The sequence below is a fragment of the Stylophora pistillata genome, chromosome 11 (assembly GCF_964205215.1).
Source record: "Stylophora pistillata chromosome 11, jaStyPist1.2, whole genome shotgun sequence".
Lineage (NCBI taxonomy): Eukaryota > Metazoa > Cnidaria > Anthozoa > Scleractinia > Pocilloporidae > Stylophora > Stylophora pistillata.
The window spans coordinates 29,084,701-29,107,606 of record NC_142529.1 but is presented as its reverse complement, the minus strand read 5'-3'; the positions used below and the strand labels follow the sequence as shown (position 1 = coordinate 29,107,606).

The 22,906-nt window shown below is 39.1% G+C and overlaps 1 protein-coding gene, 1 long non-coding RNA gene and 1 pseudogene across 2 annotated transcripts in view; all 3 read left to right on the top strand.

The window, feature by feature from the left end:
• LOC148721062 (uncharacterized) overlaps positions 1-22,906 on the top strand; it is an 87,306-nt gene that overhangs the window by 47,866 nt on the left and 16,534 nt on the right. The window lies entirely within an intron of this gene.
• LOC148721065 (uncharacterized) lies at positions 5,114-6,280 on the top strand (annotated as a pseudogene).
• LOC148721064 (uncharacterized) lies at positions 13,569-20,426 on the top strand. Its single transcript, XM_088738019.1, has 14 exons — positions 13,569-13,860; positions 14,250-14,444; positions 15,038-15,324; positions 15,690-15,777; positions 16,027-16,317; positions 16,516-16,589; positions 16,979-17,161; positions 17,481-17,654; positions 18,262-18,408; positions 18,610-18,690; positions 18,842-19,016; positions 19,223-19,283; positions 19,527-19,593; positions 19,751-20,426. The coding sequence occupies exons 1-14, from the start codon at positions 13,621-13,623 to the stop codon at positions 19,797-19,799; spliced, it is 2,112 nt and encodes a 703-aa protein (XP_088594145.1). The 5' UTR covers positions 13,569-13,620; the 3' UTR covers positions 19,800-20,426.

Below are 22,906 nucleotides of genomic sequence, written 5' to 3'. Positions count from 1 at the left end.
TTCCGATTTCGACTACCGTATTTACCCGTGCATGATACCCACCCGTGTATAATACGCACCATAATTTTTGACCTCTTTTTCTGAAAAAAGAAAAAGATTTCAAGACAAACACCAAGAATTAAAACTTCTATCTTTTCATTTAATTAGCTGGAAATTCATTAATAATATGTTTACAACCATTTCGACTACAAGTATCGCACGCACCGAGCACATAATAACAAGCTTTTCTATTCAATAACAGTCAAACGTTTTACCAAAAATGCAACTTGAAGTCCTTATTGATATACCGAAATTCACAATTTTGATTATTATCATAACAGCAATTCATAAACATTATTTCTACACACCGCACTGCTGGTAGCTTGATTATTTAATACTGCCTTGCGTACGATTTAAATGAAGTGGAGTGTTTAGTGTCTTTGAATTAAACAACGAAACCTTGGAATTTCGACTCGCTGTCCGATTCAAATAGATTTTCGATGACTGAATCATCAAGTTCATCATTGTTCTTGGTTGAATTGTAAACTAATTCACCTTGTGTGCCATCTAAATTGTTTGTTATCCCACATTTCAGGAAAGAGGCAGCGATCATTTCGGACGGAATTCTTGCGAAATCCACGAACAGATCAGTTCCTCGGAAGCCTTCTTTTGTCGTCCATGGGCGATAAATTCGTGAATTCCATCAGCCATCCACTGCTTTCGGACTCCATCTTTAAATGGTTTATTCAAAGATACATCGAGCGGCTGGAGAAGGGAAGTTAACCCACCAGGAATCAAAGCAAGAGTAGTCCTCTCACGTTTGAAGGACGCGGAATCCAAGGACGCTTTCTGACAGGATCTGTCAAGTGAGCTTCAACCTGAGTCGTAAACAAGCAAGCTCTTTCTCCTCCTCGGGCTACCAATTCGCGCACACCACACTTTTTCGATCCATACTTTCATAAGTTCTGAATCCATCCATCCTTTCTCTTGGGTTGAAACAAAAACTCCATGCTTGTTCTTGATCTTAGGAATGGTTTTTCTCTTGAAGATTACCATCGGTTTCAGTTTTGATCCATCGCCCCAGCACGCCAAAACAACTGTCACTCGATTCTTCTCATTTCCCGTAGTACGTATTTTGATGGTTTTCTCGCCGGTTTTGTTGACGGTACGATTCGGTGGAATGTCGAAGGTGAATGGAGTCTCGTCCATGTTAGCAATGAGATGAAGTGGGAAGCTGTTTTCTTTACAGCGATCAATAATGCAGCGATGAAATCGGACGATCTTCTCTTCGTCAGTCATCTGGCAGACGTTGTGCGAATGTTGTTTTCTGTCGAAGTGACAGACCGTTCCTCTTCATGAAGCGCTGACACCACTGATTGCTAACTTTAAAATGTCCTTCAGGAATGCTGTACTTCTCGTTCTTTGCAAGTTCGAGGGCTTTCAGTCTCACAATGGATGGCAGAATGGCAAGACCATTATTTCAGTTTTCTCGGTAATCCAAGCCAGCAGATAGTCTGGAAAAGCCGGAATCCGGAATTCCGCCGGAATATTTCAACGTCTGTTTTTTAATTCAAAACGATTCCGATGATTTTCCGAAGAGTGTACGAGCTCCGAATATACTCCGATGATTAACACGAAGATTATTCGATAGTTTCCGAAGTTACCCAGAGAGTACTGAGTTTTGAAGGCTTGTTTTTTCAATTCTTCTATTTTTTTTTCAAGATTTTTCTGAAGAGTGTACGAGCTCCGAATAAATACTCCGAGGATTAACCGAAAACTATCCGAGGGTCTCCGAAGTTACCCGGAGATCCTCGAGGAACAATCGAACCCCAGGCTTCATTTGTTTTGTATCGACTTTGTTTATTTCATCTTTTGTTTATTTTTAATTAAAAACTTATCTATTTTTTAACAGCCGTGAAACTAAATAACAAACAGCAAATCATTCGTCAAATTATAGGTTAACATGGTCAACGTCCCTTTAATCTCGATCTCGATTACTCATTAAAAGGGTACAAAGAAAATATAGCAATACCTTAATCACTCTGCTATTTATTCAATTACAATCCGGGAAAGCACTGCTTAACGAAAGCGATAAGCTCTTCCGTTAGAGACAGGCCTCCCTCATTCCTCCTCACCAGACCTTGCCAGTGGCCTGTATGGAACCAGGGACGACGTGTGCACAGACATGCTGTGTTAATATGGTATTATCTTCTTTGTGCTCTTCCTAACTTCCAACATTTTGTGCCATCTAAGTACAGATTTGGATACCAGTCCACTTCTAAACGTCCAATGACTGCCATGATATCAACAGGTTGAAAGTCTTTTTGAAAGCTTCCTTCACATCCGTTACATTTTGAGATGTTTTCTTTTAGCTTCATTTAAAAGAAAGGATTAGAAGATTCAGGAATGATGGGTTTCGGCGGTAAAGGAAAACCTTGGGGCACGGATGGTTGGAGTGGACGCATACCGCTAAACGAATGCTGCTGCGTAGAAGACATCGCCGGCGACAGCCTTTGGCTAAACATAGATGTCGTAAATAATAATAATAATAATCAACTTTATTTAAAGAGGGTAAAACACATAACAGTATAAAACTGACAAACCAGTGACCCTCTTAAAATATATTGCAAATAATTATTGAAAAAGATTAAAAACTAATTATTTATGGAAAAAGATCAAGAGCTAAAAATCTAAAATTACAAAGTTTATAAAAACTATAAGATAAAATATTCTAATCGTTTATAACTATTCTTAAAAAAATCTAACATGGCCTTCTTAAAACATTTGATAGTAGGTTTCATTCTTATGTCCAGTGGTAAGATATTCCAGAGGCGTGAGGTCGATACTGTGAAAGGCCTACCTCCCTCTGACTCCCGTTTGAATCGGGGACAGACGAGGTTTAGTTGTCCATGTCTGCTTGATCTTTCATTTATGTCTGCATTTCTTACGAGCATTTGGGACATATAAGGTGGACAGTCCCCAGACAATCGTTTGTACACCATTATTGACCTATCATGACTTTTGCCTCATGAAAGAATGGAACCCAATCCAATTTCCTAAACAGTTGTACGCTATTCGCATTACTGTCAGCTCCGAGGATTACACGTGCCGCGCGTTTCTGAAGTTTAAAGACTTTCTGCAAATTCTCAGCAGAACAAGATGTCCATATGGTTGATGCATAAAGCATTGTCTGCTTGATCATAGCATTATAATAAAGTTTCCTTTGATCAACGGGCAAAAAGCGTCTTATTTTTCGCAGCACGGCAATTCTCTGCGATAACTTCGTGCATAGATTTTCAACATGTTGGTCGAAAGTAAGCTGGCTGTCAATCGTGACATCTAATAGTTTATGCGAGTTTACTTGTTCAAGTTCAGTAGAATTAACGTTCAACTGCAGGGTGGACTGTTCCATTTTCTTGGCTAACCTTTTGAATGACTGTGGTAACGGCCCTGGGTATCCAAAAGGATGATTTTGGCCAGCCCCCCCCCCCTCCCATTGGTGTGGCCACGTGAGACACGTTGCTGGTGAGGGCAAAAGTCTGATGCTGTGGCTGTAGATCTGATATTTTTATTCAAAATTCAAGTTATTAATTCAAGTTTAACTAAAAAAAAAATTTCGCGATCAATTTTTAGACAATGGCGTCACTAGCGTATTTTACCACATGCCAAGTCTTCACAAGGCCTGCGTTTTCGATCTTTCTTTGTTCTTCGGATGAGGAAAAAGGAGTGGGATATCGGGGTGGTTAACTATCCAACCGGAAACAAACTGATTTGAATTTACCCAATATCCATGCACTTTTCACTTGGCTAAGACAAAATTCACCATCACAAATTCCGTGTAACTAACATAAAAGTAGATTCTTCAGCGTTTTCTTAATTCCTCAGAGGTGTTCGACCATGTTTATGGGGGTTCTATTGTTCCTCAGGCCGGATCCTCGAGTAACTTCGGAGTATATGCACTGAGCTCGTACACCACTCAGAAAATCTTCGGAGTTGTTTTAAGTTAAAAACAGGCCTTGAAAAATTCAGGGATCTTCGGGTAACTTCGAAAACCTTCAGTTAATCTTTGGTTAATCTTCGAGTATATTCGGAACTCGTACGCTCTTCGGAAAGGTAAGCTGGAAAACCCATGTGCAAGGTCTGTTAAGGAGGAATGAGGGAGGCCTGTCTCTAACAGAAGAGCCTATCGCTTTCGGTAAGCAGTGCTTTCCCGGAATTGAAATTGTGTAAATGGCAGACTGACTATGGCATTGCTATATTTTCTTTGTACCCTTTTAATGAATAATCGCGATCTCGATTAAAGGGACGCTGACCATGTTAACCTATGATTTGATGAATGATTTGCTGTTCATTATTTAGTTTCACGGCCGTTGAAAAATAGATAAGTCAATAATTAAAAATAAACAATGTAGCTGTCTTTCCGCGGTTAGCACGCTTCAGTCGAGGCAACTTCTCGAGCTTTTCTCTACTTTTTCGCCAGAGTCTAACATTACTCTCGTGAATACCAAACTCACGCTCGGCAGCACGATTGCCATGTTCCTCTGCAAACTGGATAATTCTCAACTTGTCGGACACACTGCAACTTTGACGTTTAACAGTGGTAAGTCTTGTAGCCATGATCACGATTGTGATTACCCTGTGAGCAGAACCTTTTCTTCTTTTCTTCTTCTTTTCTTCTTTTCTTCTTTTTAACCCTCCAACGTTCGAGGACGGGTTAAAAAGGCTCTGCTCGCAGGGTAGATTGTCACAATCTCACATGTTGTTTTCTTCGATCAGCTGTTTCTTAAAAAGTCACTTTGATTTATTAGTGGATCGAAATTGAAAATGTTTCATAGACCACTGTCATAAATGGCTGCCGGATTAATATTCTTTTGTTTAAATTTAAATTAGCCCTTCTAGCCTCGCTTGAGATAATGTATTCTTTTGAATTTTGCATTGGAGAACGAGGCCAGAAGGGCTAATTTAAATTTAAACAAAAGAATATTATCCGGCTGCCATTTATGAAAGTAATCTATTTGATAGATTATTTAACTGACAACCAATCACTGGTAGGATTTTGTTACTTTCTTTGTTATGTTTTTAACGTGTGCAAATTAAAACGTGCCTGACAAACAATGGAGCCCGTGTATGATACGCACCGCAATTTTGATGGCTATTTTTATGGAAAAAAAAGTGCGTATTATACATGGGTAAATACGGTAGCTTTGCCGGGCTCTACTTGTAATTTTCTAGACAGCTGTTATCGCAGTTTCGCGGACGGACTCTGATTCAAAGATCCTGGTGAGGTTTCCCTTTACAATGTCGAAGCAGTTGACTTTTATGCACACCTCTAAAAAAGTGCACACAATGATGTGATCTCATAGTCTGAGATTGAGCCGTCTCTTCCCTTTACCCCAAGGGTGGCGCGGGAGAGAGTTTATCTGTCTCAGTTGTCCACACGCTCATTACTGAAAATGAAATGCGTTTTGTTCCTGTATTCTGAAAGCGACAGCGCTAAAGCTGAACAGCTTAAGGATTACTTACAAGGTAAGCTGCGAAAAGTGGCAGATCTACGAAATGTCACCGATATTCTGGCAGAGGAACAGAATTTTAAAAAAGAACTTTCTCGCAGCAGCTGTGTTGTGTTGACAGGATCTCGTCATGCATCGTTTCTTATTCAAAACAAACGCCAAGAAATCGAAGATGATTTGACCCCTTTCGACGTTAAAGTGATACATGGCGAGTTCACAGGAAACGAAGAACTTGTGGACAGATTGGTGATAGTTTTTTTTTACGGAGAGAACCAAGAATGATTGGATTCCAACTGGTCTGGATGAAAGAAGAATATTTAATCTGCAAGGTGAAGAAATTCAGAGAGGAAATCCTTCCTTGGACCATCTTGAGGATTGCGTGACTGGACTAAAACTCGCGTGTAATTTTGAGACAGAGACATGAGATACAGTATCATAAAATCTCAACGAATTCAGAGAGAGCCGAATTGGCAAAGACTGGAGTAGACTTTCAAAATGAGCAAAGGTTTTGGTATTCAACTGCCATAAGGGTTACTGAAGAATCTGAATGCCCGCTGTACCTGTTTTTATACGTTTAGAAAGGACTTTGCGCCAAAACCTTCTATTTTCTGTTTTTTGGCTTAGTAGGGCTACAAAGTGGACGAATGAGATTCCATGGTACTTGCGAAATAATTACATTGTTATTTCTCTAGAAAGTAAACTTGAAGAGGAAGTAAAGTTCTCGTGCGCAGATCATATATTATTTTCTTTCCTTTCTTTGCAAGCCCAATAAAGTGCACCATTGAAGCCAATCTGTATAGCTTTAGATTAGAAAATAGAAAACATATGCAAGGATTTCTTCTTCGCAGTTATCCGCATCGCAAATAACGTAATATATTTGATGCCACAGTATTTGTGTGTCCCGCCTTGACAGCGACAATCACTCGGTGGCGCGAGATCTGGGTACAAGATGCGCGCAATCCGCGCAGTTATGGTCGTACTGGAAGAAAAAAGACCCTGGAAGCGAGGTTTACCATTTCACTTTCATGGTCTCTTATGCTCAATCTTATGCGCTACTACTGTGTTCTGTAAGCACGTTATAGAAAGGAAGCCTTATGGATGCTAAACCAGTTTTTCCTTTTATTTGTATGATGAGGAACTGGATCTGGTAGCTCTGAACAGAGATTAATTAGGACACCCACGATAAATGCCTACAAAAAAAAACACATAAAATGCCAATATCTTTGACTTTTTTTTATGACACAATCAGACAAACATTAACTCCTCAAGACCATGAATAGGAAATTCAAAGAATGTGAGACTTACGTTCATTGCTCAATTTATTCTACCCCCCTCTGTTCAGAAGCTCTGTATGTAAGGACGTAAATAATTTTTTTAAAATTGAGGTCTCCTTGAAACATCCTTTAATACAATTTATTTATTTAATAACACAATAATCTGGATATATCAACAAAGTTGAAATGGTAAATTGGCCACCGTAATGATTACAAAAGCTGACGTTTCGAGCGTTAGGCCTTCGTCGGAGCGAATAGAGGAATTGTGGGTTGTGTGTGCTTGTGTTAGCTAAAATGGAGCTACGTTATTGGTGGGTGCATGGCAACGAGAAAAACATGAATAAATTAGTGGAATGAAAAGCGTTCACTGTTCCCTGTGGGATTTAGACTGCCGGTTTGAAAGATGAGCTTTTGTTCAAGATTTTTACGGCTTTCCGTACCACCTAAGTGCAAGGAAAGACCGCAGATTGCCATATGTTGCTTAGAATGATTAGGTAAATTAAAATGTCTAGCGACTGGTTTCGATGTGTCCTTGTCATTCCTTTCCACGTCTCGAAGGTGTTCTCGGATTCGGTCACCTAGTCTTCTGCCTGTTTCGCCGATGTATATCTTTTTGCAATAAGTGCAAGTTATGCAATAAATTACATTAGCGGAGGTGCACGTGAAGTGATCGGTGATCTAAATGGATCGTTTAGGACCCGATATTTTATCAGTGTTGTGAATGAAAGGACACGTTTTGCATCGTGCACGAGCGCATTTAAAAGTGCCTGGTTGCTCATTAGTCTGAAAAGAACGTCTGACCAAAAAATTTCCTAAGTATTTGTCGCGTTTGAATGAAATGAGCGGAGGCTGCGAAAAGATAGTGCCTGTCTCTGGATCGTTTTGAAGTAATTTAAAGTTTTTAAGAATGATGGATTTAACTGAGTGCTTGTGAGGGTGAAACGTGAGAGTGAATGGAATGCGGTCGGAATCTTCCTTATGCGACGTTTGTATTGCTGAATGTCGATCAATAACTTGGGCGCGGTGGGGACCTAAACAATCCAACAAGTTGGGCCTAAACGGCCCAATAAGTTGGGCGCGGTCGGGACCTAAACGATCCATTTAGATCACCGATCACTTCACGTGCACCTCCGCCAATGTAATCTATTGCATAACTTGCACTTATTGCAAAAAGATATACATCGGCGAAACAGGCAGAAGACTAGGTGACCGATTCCGAGAACACCTTCGAGACGTGGAAAGGAATGACAAGGACACATCGAAACCAGTCGCTAGACATTTTAATTTACCTAATCATTCTAAGCAACATATGGCAATCTGCGGTCTTTCCTTACACTAGGTAGCACGGAAAGCCGTAAAACTCTTGAACAAAAGCTCATCTTTCAAACCGGCAGTCTAAATCCCACAGGGATCAACGAACGCTTTTCATTCCACTAATTTATTCGTGTTTTTCTCGTTGCCATGTTCCCACCAATAACGTAGCTCCATTTTCTGCCTTTAAAAGCACACGCAACCCACAATTCCTCTATTCGCTCCGACGAAGGGCTAACGCTCGAAACGTCAGCTTTTGTAATCGTTACGGCACAGGCGGCCCAAGCTCTCGTTGAGAACCACACAATTTGCATATCGATTTATAAGGATTTGTATGGGATTTTCTACAAGATAGCCATAGAGATAGTTAAAAGTGAAAATATTAAATAAATTTGGCTTACCTTATTCTATACGAGTGTTCCTTGCTCCTGGTGTCTTTATTTTACCGATTTCACTTGATTTAAGCGGGTTTCTTTTAATCCTGGTTTTCTCTTCTTAAACCATGATTTAAAAAAAAATCGATTAAATCAAGTGAAATCGGTAAAATAACGACACCAGGAGCAAGCAAGACACGTATGGAATAAGGTAAGCCATTTTTATTTAATATTTTCACTTTTAACTATCTCTATGGCTATCTTGTCGAAAATCCCATACAAATCCTTATAAATCGATATGTAAATTGTGTTCCTTGTGTGGTTCTCAAAGAGAGCTTGGGCTGCCTGTGGTTTTGGTGGCCAATTTACCATTTCAACTTTGTTGATATATCTATATGGGTTTTCAAAGAGAGCTTGGGCTGCCTGTGATATATCCAAATTATTTCGTTTCTCCCACCGACGCAGCCCCAAACAGTTTCTTTCGAAACTATCAGCCTTTATCAAAAATACTAGAGTTCGCTTTCCAAGTTATCTTGCTTCAACGTGAAATGCCACCCTCACTCGCTACTCTTTTAAAGTTCTGTTCATGTGCAACCAGGCGTACGTTTCGAATACTCCCTTTGCTCGTTCCGCGAAATGCCGCTGTACATGCACTGCAGGCGCAAATGTAAACCTGAAATCGAGGCTATCCCTGTATAACACTTGAAAAAAAACAGCGCGAAAGTTTCGTTTTAGATTTGTTGTTGGCTCTCGAAGCACTATGAACGAACCAAAGCTCCACAGAAAACATAGAAGCCGAGGGTAGCAGTGTTCAGTTGTAGCTTGTAATAATTTTGAATATCTAAGCGACGGAACACCATCGAAAATTCACTGCTTAAAGTTTCCAACCAAGCCATCGCTTCGAAATCGATGGTGCAATTTAATCAAGCGGCAGCACGGCAGAGACGGCTTTTACGTGAAACCTTCAACGGTCGTATGCGGCCATCATTTTAAGGAAAATGACCTATGCAAACCTCCAGGAGGAACGCGGTACAGGCTACGACTAGGCATGTTTTTGTATGCCTATAAGACTGCCCGTAAAATGTGAGCTTTTAGTGAGCTCTTGAGTTTTATGTAAGCTATATAAGTTATAACTTAAGTTGAGCAAATTGCAATGTTTCTTTTCGTACGATTCACTTAGCTTTGAAGATTTGGAATATTTCTTTATTAATATAAGACTATCAAAGTATCAAGTTGAACTCAAGATTACTTTAAACTTTGGTGTTTATATTTTTCAGGAGCAGAGCCATCCATATTCCATAGTCGTAGAGTTTACGAGGTTGAACGACGGTATATTTCGCAAGTCCTTGCTCCACTCACATCTCCGAGGGGCTTGATCTCTAGACAAAACTTCGTACGTTATTTCGTGGTCACTTTTGGTGTTCGAAATCAACGATATCAATGGCTGTTCTTGTTTTGAAACGTTGCCAGGCTCGACGCAGACCACTTTTCTTTGATAAATAGCTTGACATCTTAGGACAAGATCAGCCTTCTTGCCGCCACATGGCTGGTTTTCTACTTTCAATATTTCTCTCAAATATTTCAGTGTAAGCTTTTGAAAGTCCTCTATCTTCTGAATTGTGTCCATCAGGCAGCCTTCGCCGCATTTTTCGACGTAAATGTTTACTACAAAGAGCTCTTATAAGTTAAAAAAATCAAGATTTTTACACGCTCGCACTTGGTTTGTTTGTATACTACAATGATATGATACAGGGTTAGCCTCGTTTTCACGCTTGGCAGTATCTGCAAACATTCGAACAGCGGTTATCAGCTCAGAACGCGAAACTGGAGTATTCTCTGAAGATCCAAACATTTCTCGAGCCTGGTAAAGATCTCATAGAGATATAGTCTAGGTTTACACTAGAGGAAATTGTTCCGGATTCGTAATGAATCCGAAACGTGTTAGTACCGGATTCATTCTGCCGTTTACACGAAAGTGGACGAATCCGAAATAAAAACTTCCCGGTTTGGTCGTGTCTCCGGAGATTTTGAATCCGGAATTTAAAGTGGGAACTTTGAATCCGATAACTTTTGAATCCGGAAAGTTTTGTCGTGTAACCGCTTTTTTTCTCGAATCCGGATATTATTTCCACCTGCAATCTTTTGAGCTTGCGGTGAAACCAAAATGGATCTGGTGCTAACATTGCTGGCGGTCTCCGGTTGCCTAATCTTGTTGCAGGTTCAGGCGATAAATTTTATCATGTGTACCGTAGTATTTCTGAAGAAACGAAAATTATTATTGCAAGGAAGTTTAACGCCAGCCACACTTAATCGCCGTCGACTTAGCCTGCTTGGCATCTGTCCAACTCAAATTTGGCTCAGTGGCATCTGGATCTACTCTAGCCTTTTTTGGGGGAGGCATTTTCACTTTGTCGATCGAACGACGAAACACCACTGGGCTTGGTAACCATTCTATTTCGAATGTTCCCGGAGTTGTCGTTGTGTGTAAACGGTCAGGAATCCGAATATCCTTTCAGTGTAAACGCCTACGAATCCGAATACTCCAAAATTGATAAATCCGGAAACATTTACGAATCCGGAAAACTCTCCTCTAGTGTAAACCTAGTCATAGAGCCTTCATAGGAAATATTCATTACTGTGTAATTCTCGCCTTCTCCTTAATATGTTTAAGCAATTAACACCTTTTTTTTTTTTTTTTTTTTTGTTTGCATAAGTTTATGACAGTGACATTTTATTTTTCACACAAATTTGTAAATTAAGCAGTACTTTTACAATCGTGAATTGATTGCACAAATGTAGCGTTGTTAGTCTGTCGTGTTGATCACTGATTTACTCAACTATTGTGTCATTTTCTCACACATATTAATATCATGAATGTAACGTTTTATCCATCTTTCGATTGTAGTTTCCGTGGCATTTCGTTCCATCCGTAAGACAGATTACATATCTCTTAGTAGTTAATTATTACGTAATTACATTCTAATCGAATGTCAAGAAAATCAGTTTTCGAACTTTTTACTTATACGTCTTTCGGCAGTAACTATTTCTGATTGCACACCATGTGACCTTAAAATATGCAATTTGTAACACAAAGCACTGGAGCAAATTCTCCCCAACAGCACAAAAGTAGATCAAATCGGAGTTCTTACTGAGCGTCTTTCAGCTTCACTGTCTCGTATTCTATGAAACGGTTCGTTTTTTACATCATAAAGGAATCTCCAAGCAATATTTTCCTTATGGAATATTCAAGCTGGTACAGCAACGGACTTTCCACAATTTTTTCGCCCTGCAGATTATAGATTCTCTTTTCATCAAGATCGTCTGGGATCCAATCATCACTGGCCCTTTCGTCTGTCAAGTATACAATTATCAGTTTGTCAATAAATTCTTTGTTTCCCGCGAACTCTTCGTTTATTACCTTTCCATCAAAAGTGAGCAAATCGTCGTCAACTTCTTGTTGTCTTCCTTTGATAAGGGAAGAGGTGTGGTGTGATGCCACCAAAACGACGCAGTCCCCATGGCAGCGAAGTTCACATCTGAAATCCTGTTCCTCTGCCGATATTTGGGCGATAGTTCTCAAATCTGCTATGTTCCACAGCCTACCCTGCAAGTAATCTCTTAATTTTCTAGCTTTGATCTTTTCGCCTTCAGTGTGCAGAAACATGACGTACTTCATTTCTGACTTCTTGAATTCGGACGGGTGAGGATACAGAGAGACGAACAAACAAGCCCTACCTACTAAGGTTCGTCGTTGAAATCGAATTATACAATTGCAAGTGTGACTGAAACTGACTGGTTTGACTCTACCTTTGAGATAGGTAACCTAAAGTGCAACAGCCAACCGTTTACAACAAGTACAAGAGAGCATTTTCGGATATAAGCTATGATATGTACCAAGCCGGGGAAGACATGCGAAATGATCATGAGTTGGATGCCTGTAAAAAAATGTGACGTGAGAATTTTATTTCACCTCTGAATTTGCCTAGAACAAAAGCAAATGCGAGAGATTATTTTATTGTTTTGATTTAAGATGCGCGAAAGACTGAGATGACCACGCACACAAAGCGTATTCTCCAAAGCGCGCATGATCGTGTTGATACCATGATCTGATCTGCTGGCAGTGGGTAACAGTTAAAGCGTGCATTCTTGTTTATGTCGAAATTCTGTGCGTGTATAGTTTTTGTAACGCTTGGCGCTGCATGGTTTGCATTGGTCGGCAGGATTTGATGCAAGAAGGTGCAACCAAATGAATCGGGTGAATCTGTGGCTTGCGCAATTCCCTGTAAACTATAGGCAAGAGGCCTATGGACGGACCTTGACGTTGCAACTGTTCCAAATTTGGGAAAGAAATATTTGTATAATCTCCTACCATTCTAAGACAAAGGTAGCCTACACCCTAGCATCCAAATATTTCCCTTGTGCTAATGACAAATTATTGATTCAGCGGGGGCGTAGCCGGGATTTTCAAAAGGGGGGGGGGGGGGTCACGCTTAGTCAAACAGAGGGTACTCGCCAGATTTTCATGTCGACCACCACGCTGTGTTTGATTTAAAAAAGGACTACAAAGTTAAAAAGGGGGTTAGATGGGCACTTCAAGATCACCCCCCGCCCCCTAGCTACGCCCCTGTTCAGTTGAATGTTCGTAAGTCCATATCCTTCTCTGGCTCAATCGCAAAACATTTGAAAGTAACAACTATCTACAAATCTCTCCACGACTGCGACCAGTGCAGGTGCCTTGATTATTTAGAGTGGAAAATGGCCAGCAGAAATCCCCCTGACTGATCCATTTGCGCATGCTTAGTGAGCGACCGCTGTGTTGCCCGTACTGTCTGTACCGTCTGTGACAGTGGTGACAGAGCTGAATAATGAAACGATATGTCAGAGGGTATGCGGTCAACAACGCGGGCTCCAGTGTCCTAGGTCTAACATTTATCGAAATTAGCGGAAAAATGATAAGAGCTGACTTTTAAAGCCGAGGAACTCTGTTTTCGTCGAAGGCATTTTCCTATTTCCAGAGGTTTTAAGGAGATAATTGATTTTTGAAAGTTTTTAGGGGGTGTACCAAGTTTTTGGAGGTTATTCTGTAAAAGAAAACGACGCCTCGAAGCAACAGAATACCATGTGAACGACTCAAAATCCGTGTTTCCGCCTTTCCGCGGCAAAACCTAGCGCATGCGTATACGTCATTTAGCTCTGTCACCGAGAAACCACCAGAGGCTGCAAGAGCTGCATTTAAATGAACAGCTACGGCTGACTATTAGTGATTCAAAAATGAGTAAAGAAGACCAAGACCTGTTAGAGCGTAACGGAAAAATTGTTAACAATAAACACGAACCTCAGCCTGAAGTTGACATTAATCATCATCAAGAAGATGGCTTTCAAAATGAATACGATCAGGAGTTCTGGCGAAAGGTAAGCTTAGATAAATAAATCCAAAAAGGTAAATCTTTATCAGTTAGATCTTAACAACATTTTGAACCATAAAGCCCGAAGAATTTTAAACTTTGGCTCATAATTGAGCGTTGCACCTTTGTGAACAACAATGGCGAATCGAAAGTACATATGGGAACCTGTCTTTGGTATTTGCAGATGTGATCACTTGTAATGGATAACTGTAGAACACAGAGCTTTCTCTTGAAAACTATTCTTGGTTCCTCTGATATTTTTTAAACAGGTAAATGACAAGGTAGTGGAGAAAGATTTTGCAACGAAATGCTAACCAGGCTTTTCTTGTTTACCATTTGCGGCTGTCCTACTAATCCAGTGTAAAGGAAAAACACCTGTCATCTGTTTGTGTGTAGGTTCGTTTAAGGCAGAGTCTCGGACTGTCATGGAGTAGAGCCATGGATGTAGTTACTGTTGAAAGACTGGCCCAGAAGTACAGAGATAATGGAGAATTGGACAGTGCAGATCCAGCACTTGTGATGCTTATAGAGTGGCCAGCATCTAAACAGTACAAAGATAATCCTGATAGATTGTTAGGCCTTGAACAGAAGGTAAAAATATATAATTTATATGTGGGGATTATATGTAAAGTAATTTTATAATTATTTGGCACTGAAGGGTGTATGAACACTGAAGAAAATCAGGTGGCATTAGACATAGTGATCATGTACTCAGTGTGCAGTACCAGTTAGAAAATTAGAACTTCACATGTACACACGATTGAGCCTATAAGGTTAAATATAAAATAATAATAAACAGTTTAACATGGAGAAACACATAGCTAGAAGCTAGTTTACAGGTTTTCCACGGAACAACTTAAACAAATTATTCAAATTGAAAGTAACGCTGTTAAGAATCCCAACTGGCCGAAGGCAAACCAGTTGGCTATATTACAAGCATGGCCGAGGATTTGAAACTCGGGGCTACCGTGAAACAAATCCAAATAGTGGCCAGGGTGGGACTTGAACCCGGGAGCGGCGGATTGCAAGTCCGACACGTTGACCACTTGACCATGTTGCCTTCTACAAAGCTACAAAGCTATGAAACAATTGAATTTCTTTCCAACTTAAGTGTGATGATAACATTGAGATGATGAAATCCATTATTCATTCATAATTACACCTAGAATGTTGTTGTCTTGCAGATAAATAGTCTTTTGGAGATTATTTTAGAAAGTGAGCTAAATGCAAATAACAAATATCAGACATTCAGAGATGAAGAAGACAAAGCAAGGAAAACATTGCTGCACTACACCTCAGAACTGGGATTTTTACATGTCACCAAAACACTTGTAAAGAAGTATCCTGTGCTTTTAACCATGCAGACAGAAGTAGTTAGGAAAAAGAGAACTATGTTACCAATTGAGTTGGCTTTATTAGCTGAAAATGATGAGGTGGCTGCATATTTAATCAGGATGATGTGGCACAATAAGTAAGTGCATGCTTACTGAAACTTTAAAGAGATTGTTCCCACTTGTTAAATTGCGGGGGAATGTTCTCAAAATAGAGCTTTCAAGCAAGGTAGACAGTCACTCAACTTTTTCTGCTCACTTGCTCACCTGGAAAAGTCCAACACTAAGCTACATTATTCAATTACTACAACCCCACAAGGGTTAAGTTCAGTTTCAGGTTTCTTCTAATGCTGTTTAATTTACAAAGCATTTTCCAAGGAAGAAATGAAATTATGAAAGAGGCTGAAAAATTGGAATTATATATATTTTCAAAGTCTAAGTGTTGTGGAATTTACATTTTTTGACATGTTATATAGTACTATCTTGTTGTCATCACAGTACAGAGATTATTTGTTTGGAGACCATTTGATGTGGCAAATCCTCACCCATCTTTCTTTAGCTTTAAGTCCATTATTGAGAACCCTAAAATGAAGGTACGTATTTTAAATTTGTGTATTTGTCAACTAAAAATGCAGGACTGTTCCTTTAAACAGCACATGATTAAAGTACTTCATGATCATTGGTTATGAACAGATCTCTTTCTGTAAATTGTTTCCTTCATCCTGAATTCTTCATGTCATGAAGGAAGACCTCAATCTATCAGCTGTAATATTTTACATTTAAGTAACAATTCAGAAATGTACAGCTGGTATACACTCTATGTAACTATGTACTTTCCACAGAAAACATTAGTAGCTGTACTGGATCAGATGATGCTGCCTCACTGGCCACATCTTCCAAAACGCAAAGATAGCTATGAAAATGAAAAAGAGAAGGAGGTAGTTGAGGGTGCCTGGCGTACAATCACAGATGATCCTTTGGACTACCATTTTTATTATGAAGTGTTGGATGGTGATGAGGGAGGACGGCCACCAAAAGTCAGCTTGCCAGATGGACAAGGACAGACAGAAAACAAATATTTCAACTGTAGGGACAAGTCTTGTTTACATGTCATTGCAAAGAACAGAAATAAGGCAAGGATAAAATTTTAAAAAAATTATTATTCTTTGTTTAGTTATCCTGTCATGTTTGTTTCAACAAATGCACTTAAGAGTTGAAGAACAACCAACACCTACAATAAAAATATTTTGGTATGCTACAAGCAAGAAAATTTCTTGTTGTTCCAGTTTTAGAACATTTATATTCTTGCCTAGACATTTAAGTTTTTTCAGGAAGCTCTGCAACATCCCATGGTCAGAATGCTGGTTAAAACAAAATGGAAAAGTTATGGACATTTGTTTCTGAGGTAATTGTTGAAATTTAGATGCATATCATGCAATCACAGTGAAAAAATTGAATAGTTTGCTTGCCAATATCATTTAATTCACTTAAACAGACAAATTGTCTCACTGATGACTAAAGTTGCTAGAGTGGATTTATAAGGGAAGAAAAATATATGAAGTATAAAATAAGAAAAATCATATATCAGGGTGTTTATTAAAAGTCCTTACCTTTCTCTTTGCCAAGGAGGAACTTGATTATTTTGTGATTTAGCTAGATAGCATGATATGGCCAGTTTAGCTTTTATTATTAGCAGTTAAAAAAGAACACAAATAAAAGGAAAATAATGTTTCAATATCATGTAAGACATACTAGTACTTAATATAAAATCTGTAACCGCATTTTTTTCCACAGCCTTCAAGCAGCATTGTATGTGATTTTCTTGTTGTGTTTGTCATATTCTCTGCTGCATGCTTCCACGACAGTGGACCCCTTGCAATATGGGGGTGAAGCAGACTCACTGCGGGGATTTTGTGAGATTTTCACCCTTATTATGGTGGTCTTTTACATATGTGAAGAAATTAATCGAATGAGAATGTAAGTATGTAATTTTAGTGAGAGCTGAAATCAGACTAAGACACAATGATGATGTTTTATTAAATTTAAGGACATTTTCTCCTTGCAAAAAGTTGTTATAGATTAGGAAGGGAAGACTTCATAGTAGTTTAGAGGTTGAGTTAATTAGCACACAATCAATTCCGAACATAAGCCTTTTGTCCTTCTGTCAAAGTAAGTAGAGTAATTGTAGGTGGTGTGTGATTCAAATATAGAAAATTGGTGGGACCTGAGTGAAAGGTGAAAAATACAAGAATTTAAGTAGTTGAATGAAAAAAAATTTTTGTCTGGTTTCCTTTAGAGAGGGGAACTCGTACTTCACAGAGTGGATGACCCTGTTTGACTGGTTAGGCCTGCTGCTGATCCTGTGTATAATACCCTTACGGTACACACAAAATAAAGCTCAGTGGCTGGTGGCTTCTTTAGCTTTCTTGTTCAACTTCCTAAGGATCTTTAAGCTTTCTTGCCTGACAACGTAAACTTCAAAGTTTACAAATTAGAATGAGGAAAGTTTATAGTGGGAATCTTATTGGTGAATCTCACTCGTGTAGTTGGCTGAGGTTTTAGTTTTTGTTAAACGAGACTCAAAAATTAAATTTGCAAAGAAATGCCACATCTACAATTTGAAAACCTAATGATGGCTTTCAGAAGTTTCACAAAAAATGTTTCAGAAAACGAAAAAAAAAACTGCCAAGAGTAGAAAGTTCGATTATTATCATTAATAAATTATGTTATTCTTTATCAGCAGTCCAGGAAGAGGTAGATTATAATATCGAAACATTTAAAGCTCACGGAAAGCTTGGTTCGACGAAGGGCTAACGTTCGAAACGTCAGCTTTTATAATCGTAACGGTGGCCAATTTACCATTTCAAGTTTGTTGATATAATTTATTCAAATTACTTGGTTTAAATGGCCTCTTAGTTGGCATGGCGATGCAGGACCTCGCGTCTATCCCCCCTTTAAAAGTTCTCTAAAGATTTTCGAAAACTATTGTTATTTGAGTAAGGTTTTTGAAGGATTTTATTATTTCAGTGCCTCGTAATATTTTTCTTTGATCTAATAAAGCCGTTGATCTTTACTAGGACAACAGGATTATACACACAGACCCTGGCGAAGATCATTTTACACGACGTCACGAGATCCATGGCAGTTTTTATTGTGATCTGTCTTTCCTTCTGTGGTGCTTTGTCTTTATCACTAAGTTACTCCACTGAAAACCAACAGTTTAGGTGTGTCCTATACTTTCTGGGTGAATTATGTTTATTTAACACTACTGTTGAGTTATTTGATTGTTTGACCTTCATAGTGCGCTCTTTAAGAAAACTATTACTGTTAAAGGAAGCTTAACGAAATGCCTAAAATTTTAATTCAGCTTCAACACGGTTTATGTGTTGCAATCTAACCTAAAAATATTTTTCTCTTAACATAAGTGACTTCGGAGATGTGTTATTGAGTGGCTTTCGCGCACTGTCTGATCAGACACCAATAGCTGCCGACTACTCAAATCTCAAGTAAGTTGAAATTTCTTTAATAAGTGGGAAATGTTTCCCCACTTTTGATTTGTCTGGATTTCATGACCGTCGGAAGACTTAATTACACTTAAAGTAAAAGTGGATTTAACGACATGAGCACCTATAATTTTTTTATTTTTTTATTTTGCAGTTGGCTCTCTATTCTGTTGACGATGACCTACATGGGGACTGTGATTGTGATTCTCTTCAACATTCTCATTGCTCAGATGAGTACAACCTACACACAGGCCAAGAAAGTCGCTCGTTTAGAATATGATGCGGATCGTATTTTACAGCTAACTCGCATGGAAAGATTTCCTTTCCTGGTAAGTAAGCATAACACTGTTGGTGTGCGCTAGCGTGCGTGACCAGCGCTAAGTGGCAGTATGCGTTACTGTTACATGTGAGTGTGGCCGTCATGGAAAAACAAACTGGCAGAGAAAGTAGGAGCTTATGAATACTTGCATTCCTCTGCAACTGAGGAATGAGCTGAATGGTTGATTTATTTTTATATCTTTCCTTTTTTATGCAGAATTTGCGTGTAAAGTATTACAAAGAGGGAGACTGGATCAGTGAAATGAAACTCGCGCAAGGTCTGTGTGAAGTATTCGAGTAGGACTGCTTCCACCTGTATTTTAATATGTAGCAATCTGAAAATTCAGGGTTTTTTTATTGTAGTCTTGTTTGTTATTTTTTACTCTCTAGAGCTGAAGTAGGCCTTTCTCTCAGTTTGATACTCAGTTGAAAAAGGAAACATCGTTAATTTTGCATTCTGATACCTTAACAGCTGGTAAGGTTCTTTATGTTCTTAGACTTAATCTTAGCTTTGTCTCTAGAACTTCTTGAATTCAGTGAAGAACGCAATCCGTGGGAGTCGGTGGAAGAGAAACTCAATGCGATCCGGTAACAATTATTTCTTTTATAAATTCCCTTTCTTTCCTGCTATCAGCCCGTCTCCTATAAACAACAGATAGGCTTTGGAAAAGACCTACTTACTTGCACTCATCCTCATCTGTTTCAGCAGTTTCACTCGAACTCTTTTGTTGTCATTTTTGAACAGGAATATGATGAGGAAGATGGTGAAACAGATGAGGCCTGGAAGCGGATGAAGGAAGCTCTATGTACCCACGTGACTACGGTGGGAATATGTCCCCAGTCTCCGTTTTTTGTGCACCGGTTTCTTTAGTCATTTAACTCAGTCGTAATTTTCATACGACCACGTTGACGCCATAGTGTGGGTTGAAGGCTCTGAGATTTTTTTCTTTTGTTTTTTGAATTGTTTTCGCAAGGAAAGCAAAAGAAGGGTCACTGAAAACGAAGTGAGAGGACATAGAAGTGGCCAGTCAGATCTAATAGCAAAACGCAATATCAAATGCGTTTAAATCGATTGGTTGTAGTTAAAGGGTAATTATATAAGAAAAGCAGACATCACCGAGCTTTCGTGAAACCCTTTGAAAAAGCTTTATTTTGTAACCGACACTCTTGGACAGGGAAGTGTGAGTAACATTATATGTTTACGAAAAATGAAGGTCATCTTTGAATAATTTAGTTTATAGAAAGTATTAGTTTTTGCCTTGTTCTGATTTATTTAACCAAAATACTTCTCCCAGAGAAATATTTACGAGATGTGAGGGTTAGTTACGAGATATTTAGTTTGCGAAGAGTTCTTTTATCCATTATTTTACCACGAAGAGTGTAGTATACATTTATCAGAAATAAAATCAACCGAGACGATACCAGGTTGAACTTCTATGGTAAAGACCTCTCTGGATTTCATTACTCGGGCTTTTTATTTATTTTAATCACTTTCATCAGAGTGTGGTGAGGATCACACAACAGAGCGAGGCTCCAAATTAAGTGCGCCCAATATCCCACCCATCCCACCCCAGGGGAGGACATCAATCACACAGTAATCTCGTGTGTGAGAAATTAACGAAGGCAGCGTGGCCGAGTGGTCAGCGTGTCCGACTTGCGATCCGCCGCTCCCGGGTTCAAGTCCCGCCCTGGCCACTACTTGGATTTGTTTCAGGTAGCACCGAGTTCAAATCCTCGTTCATGCTTGTAATATAGCCAACTGGTTTGCCTCCGGTCAGTTGGGATTCTTATTTATGTTATTTTCAATTTGAATTATTTGTTTCGGTTGTTTGGTGGAAAACCTGTAAACTAGCTTCTAGCTAAGTGTTTCTCCACGTTAAAAACTGTTTTAATATTATTTTTATTTTTTTTTATTAACGTCTCCTACCCCAACCCTGCAGGAGACGGGACCTCCATTTATTCGTCCCTATCCGAGAAGACTAGAACATCTAACCATTTCTTGATGTTATAGAAAGGTAGCAAATTCTTCTCAATTATTTTAAGACCCTGAGTGTTGGTCCGGCCGGGGCTCGAACCCTCGACCTCCCGCACAACAGTCCAGCGCTCTATCCATTGAGCTAAGCGGGAGGTCATGGTCCCAGGGGTTCCTTGCGTAAACCGCGGAAACTGGGGGTGAGAGTGCGACAACTTGCGTTGTCATGTGCTCGCTCTTCGTAAAGAGCATAATTTACAGAATGCTGTGTTTTGTTAAGACCGCTTGACAAAGATTCCTGTCTTGTACGCTCATCTCACATACAAACGCACACGTTCGTGGTAAGGCCACACCAAATGATCTCGAGCGTTTACGGAATGGGCCGGTCCACAAATTCTAGAGCTTGAGAGCTAGCTAAATGTACAATGTTCTTTACTAGTTCTCACGAGGTAACGAATGAGCTATATGTGAGTTCAAACTACGAAAATGCTGGCATAACTGTGACAGCCGATTCAACAACAAACTATGATGCTTAGACGAACACCTAACTTGCTGAAAAAATCAAGAATGTTCGTGAACACAACTTCGAAGGTGGCGCTAACAACAGCGAATTGGATAATACTGACTGAAGCAATTTGAATAACAAGGTTAAACATTTAAGCTTAGCTCTTCCGTTATATATCCTGTTTCTGTTGTTGGTTTTTATTGGGTTCAATACTTGTAAAGTACGATTTGGTATTTCGTACATCATCACTATTATTGTACAAGCGATCGTGAATGTTGGTTTGCTCTTCTCATGGAGTTGTATGTACTTAGAAGAAGACATGATGAATACTCTTGATGACTGTGATCTACTTAAAAAAGTTGTCAGTATGACTAATGTACATGAACATAATGATGTTACAATGTCAATAAAAAGTACAACAATTGAGATCTCGTCATGCGAAGTATGTATATTATAATTGTACTCGTGTTTTGTGTGAATGCCATGGCTATAAACGTGATCGTGAACCACGCAGAGTACCAGTGAATATGTTAAAACGTTCCTCTCAGAAAAGTAGAAAACAGCAGAGTTATGTACGGAGCCGTTTAAGTAAAAACGTACCAACGTTATCGAAAGTCCATGATCTTATTAAAAATGATACAACACGAAAGAAAAGTACACGTAAAACAAGAGTCAGGTATGTACAAAAAATGAGAAGGAAACCAATTTTAGAACAAGAAACGTAAACTCTTCAAGGAGAAATGTCTACGGGAACCCTTAGCACTTTAACTTACGCTTCAGAGTTAATTCTCTGTTCCATCATTTATTATCGAAGATAATTTGCGGGAAAATTTTCCTGCGGGATTTTTCTATCCTTCATGATGCTGTAACGTTAAACTTTTGTATCTATAGAGGGAACTTTTACAATATATCGACGGAATGACATGACAGAATTACGTGTTACAGAGAAATTTGTAAAGAGTCTTGCATTTAATGCAACTTCTGGGAAGAAATTGGCATCTCTTGTGACAGAAGAAGTATTGCGAATTCGCATTTTAAATGAGTGCACTAACTGAGGAACTTTTTAAGTAACTGAAATTTAGAAAGCGAAGTTTGCGTGATCGTGGGCTGGCAGGTGCTGTCAGATGAAAACATCTCTCGTCGCTTACAGTAGAAAAAAAACCTTTAGAAAAGAAACAAGCAAATGAGTTTTTAAGTAACGAAATGTCTGAGAATATTTTGGGGCATAGATACTGTAGTAATCGTGTACGGCCGAAAGGAATTAGGAGAATTAAAAAAGAACATGGTCGAGTGTCGAGTTGTATCTGTTTTGTGTGCATGTAAATTGGTTGAATCCGAATGTTTCACTGACCGTGGAACACTATACATACCGTCTCTCGCTTTCAAGAGGTGTAATTGTCCTAGATTAAGTTCAGTTAAGATTT

Bases quoted from the DNA above. Each gene is read 5' to 3' on its own strand.
- LOC148721064 (XM_088738019.1), top strand. From the start codon at position 13,621: ATGCGTATACGTCATTTAGCTCTGTCACCGAGAAACCACCAGAGGCTG. The intron at 18,409-18,609 runs GTGTGTCCTATA...TCTTAACATAAG, and splicing joins ACTGAAAACCAACAGTTTAG to TGACTTCGGAGATGTGTTAT. The intron at 18,691-18,841 runs GTAAGTTGAAAT...TTTATTTTGCAG, and splicing joins GCCGACTACTCAAATCTCAA to TTGGCTCTCTATTCTGTTGA.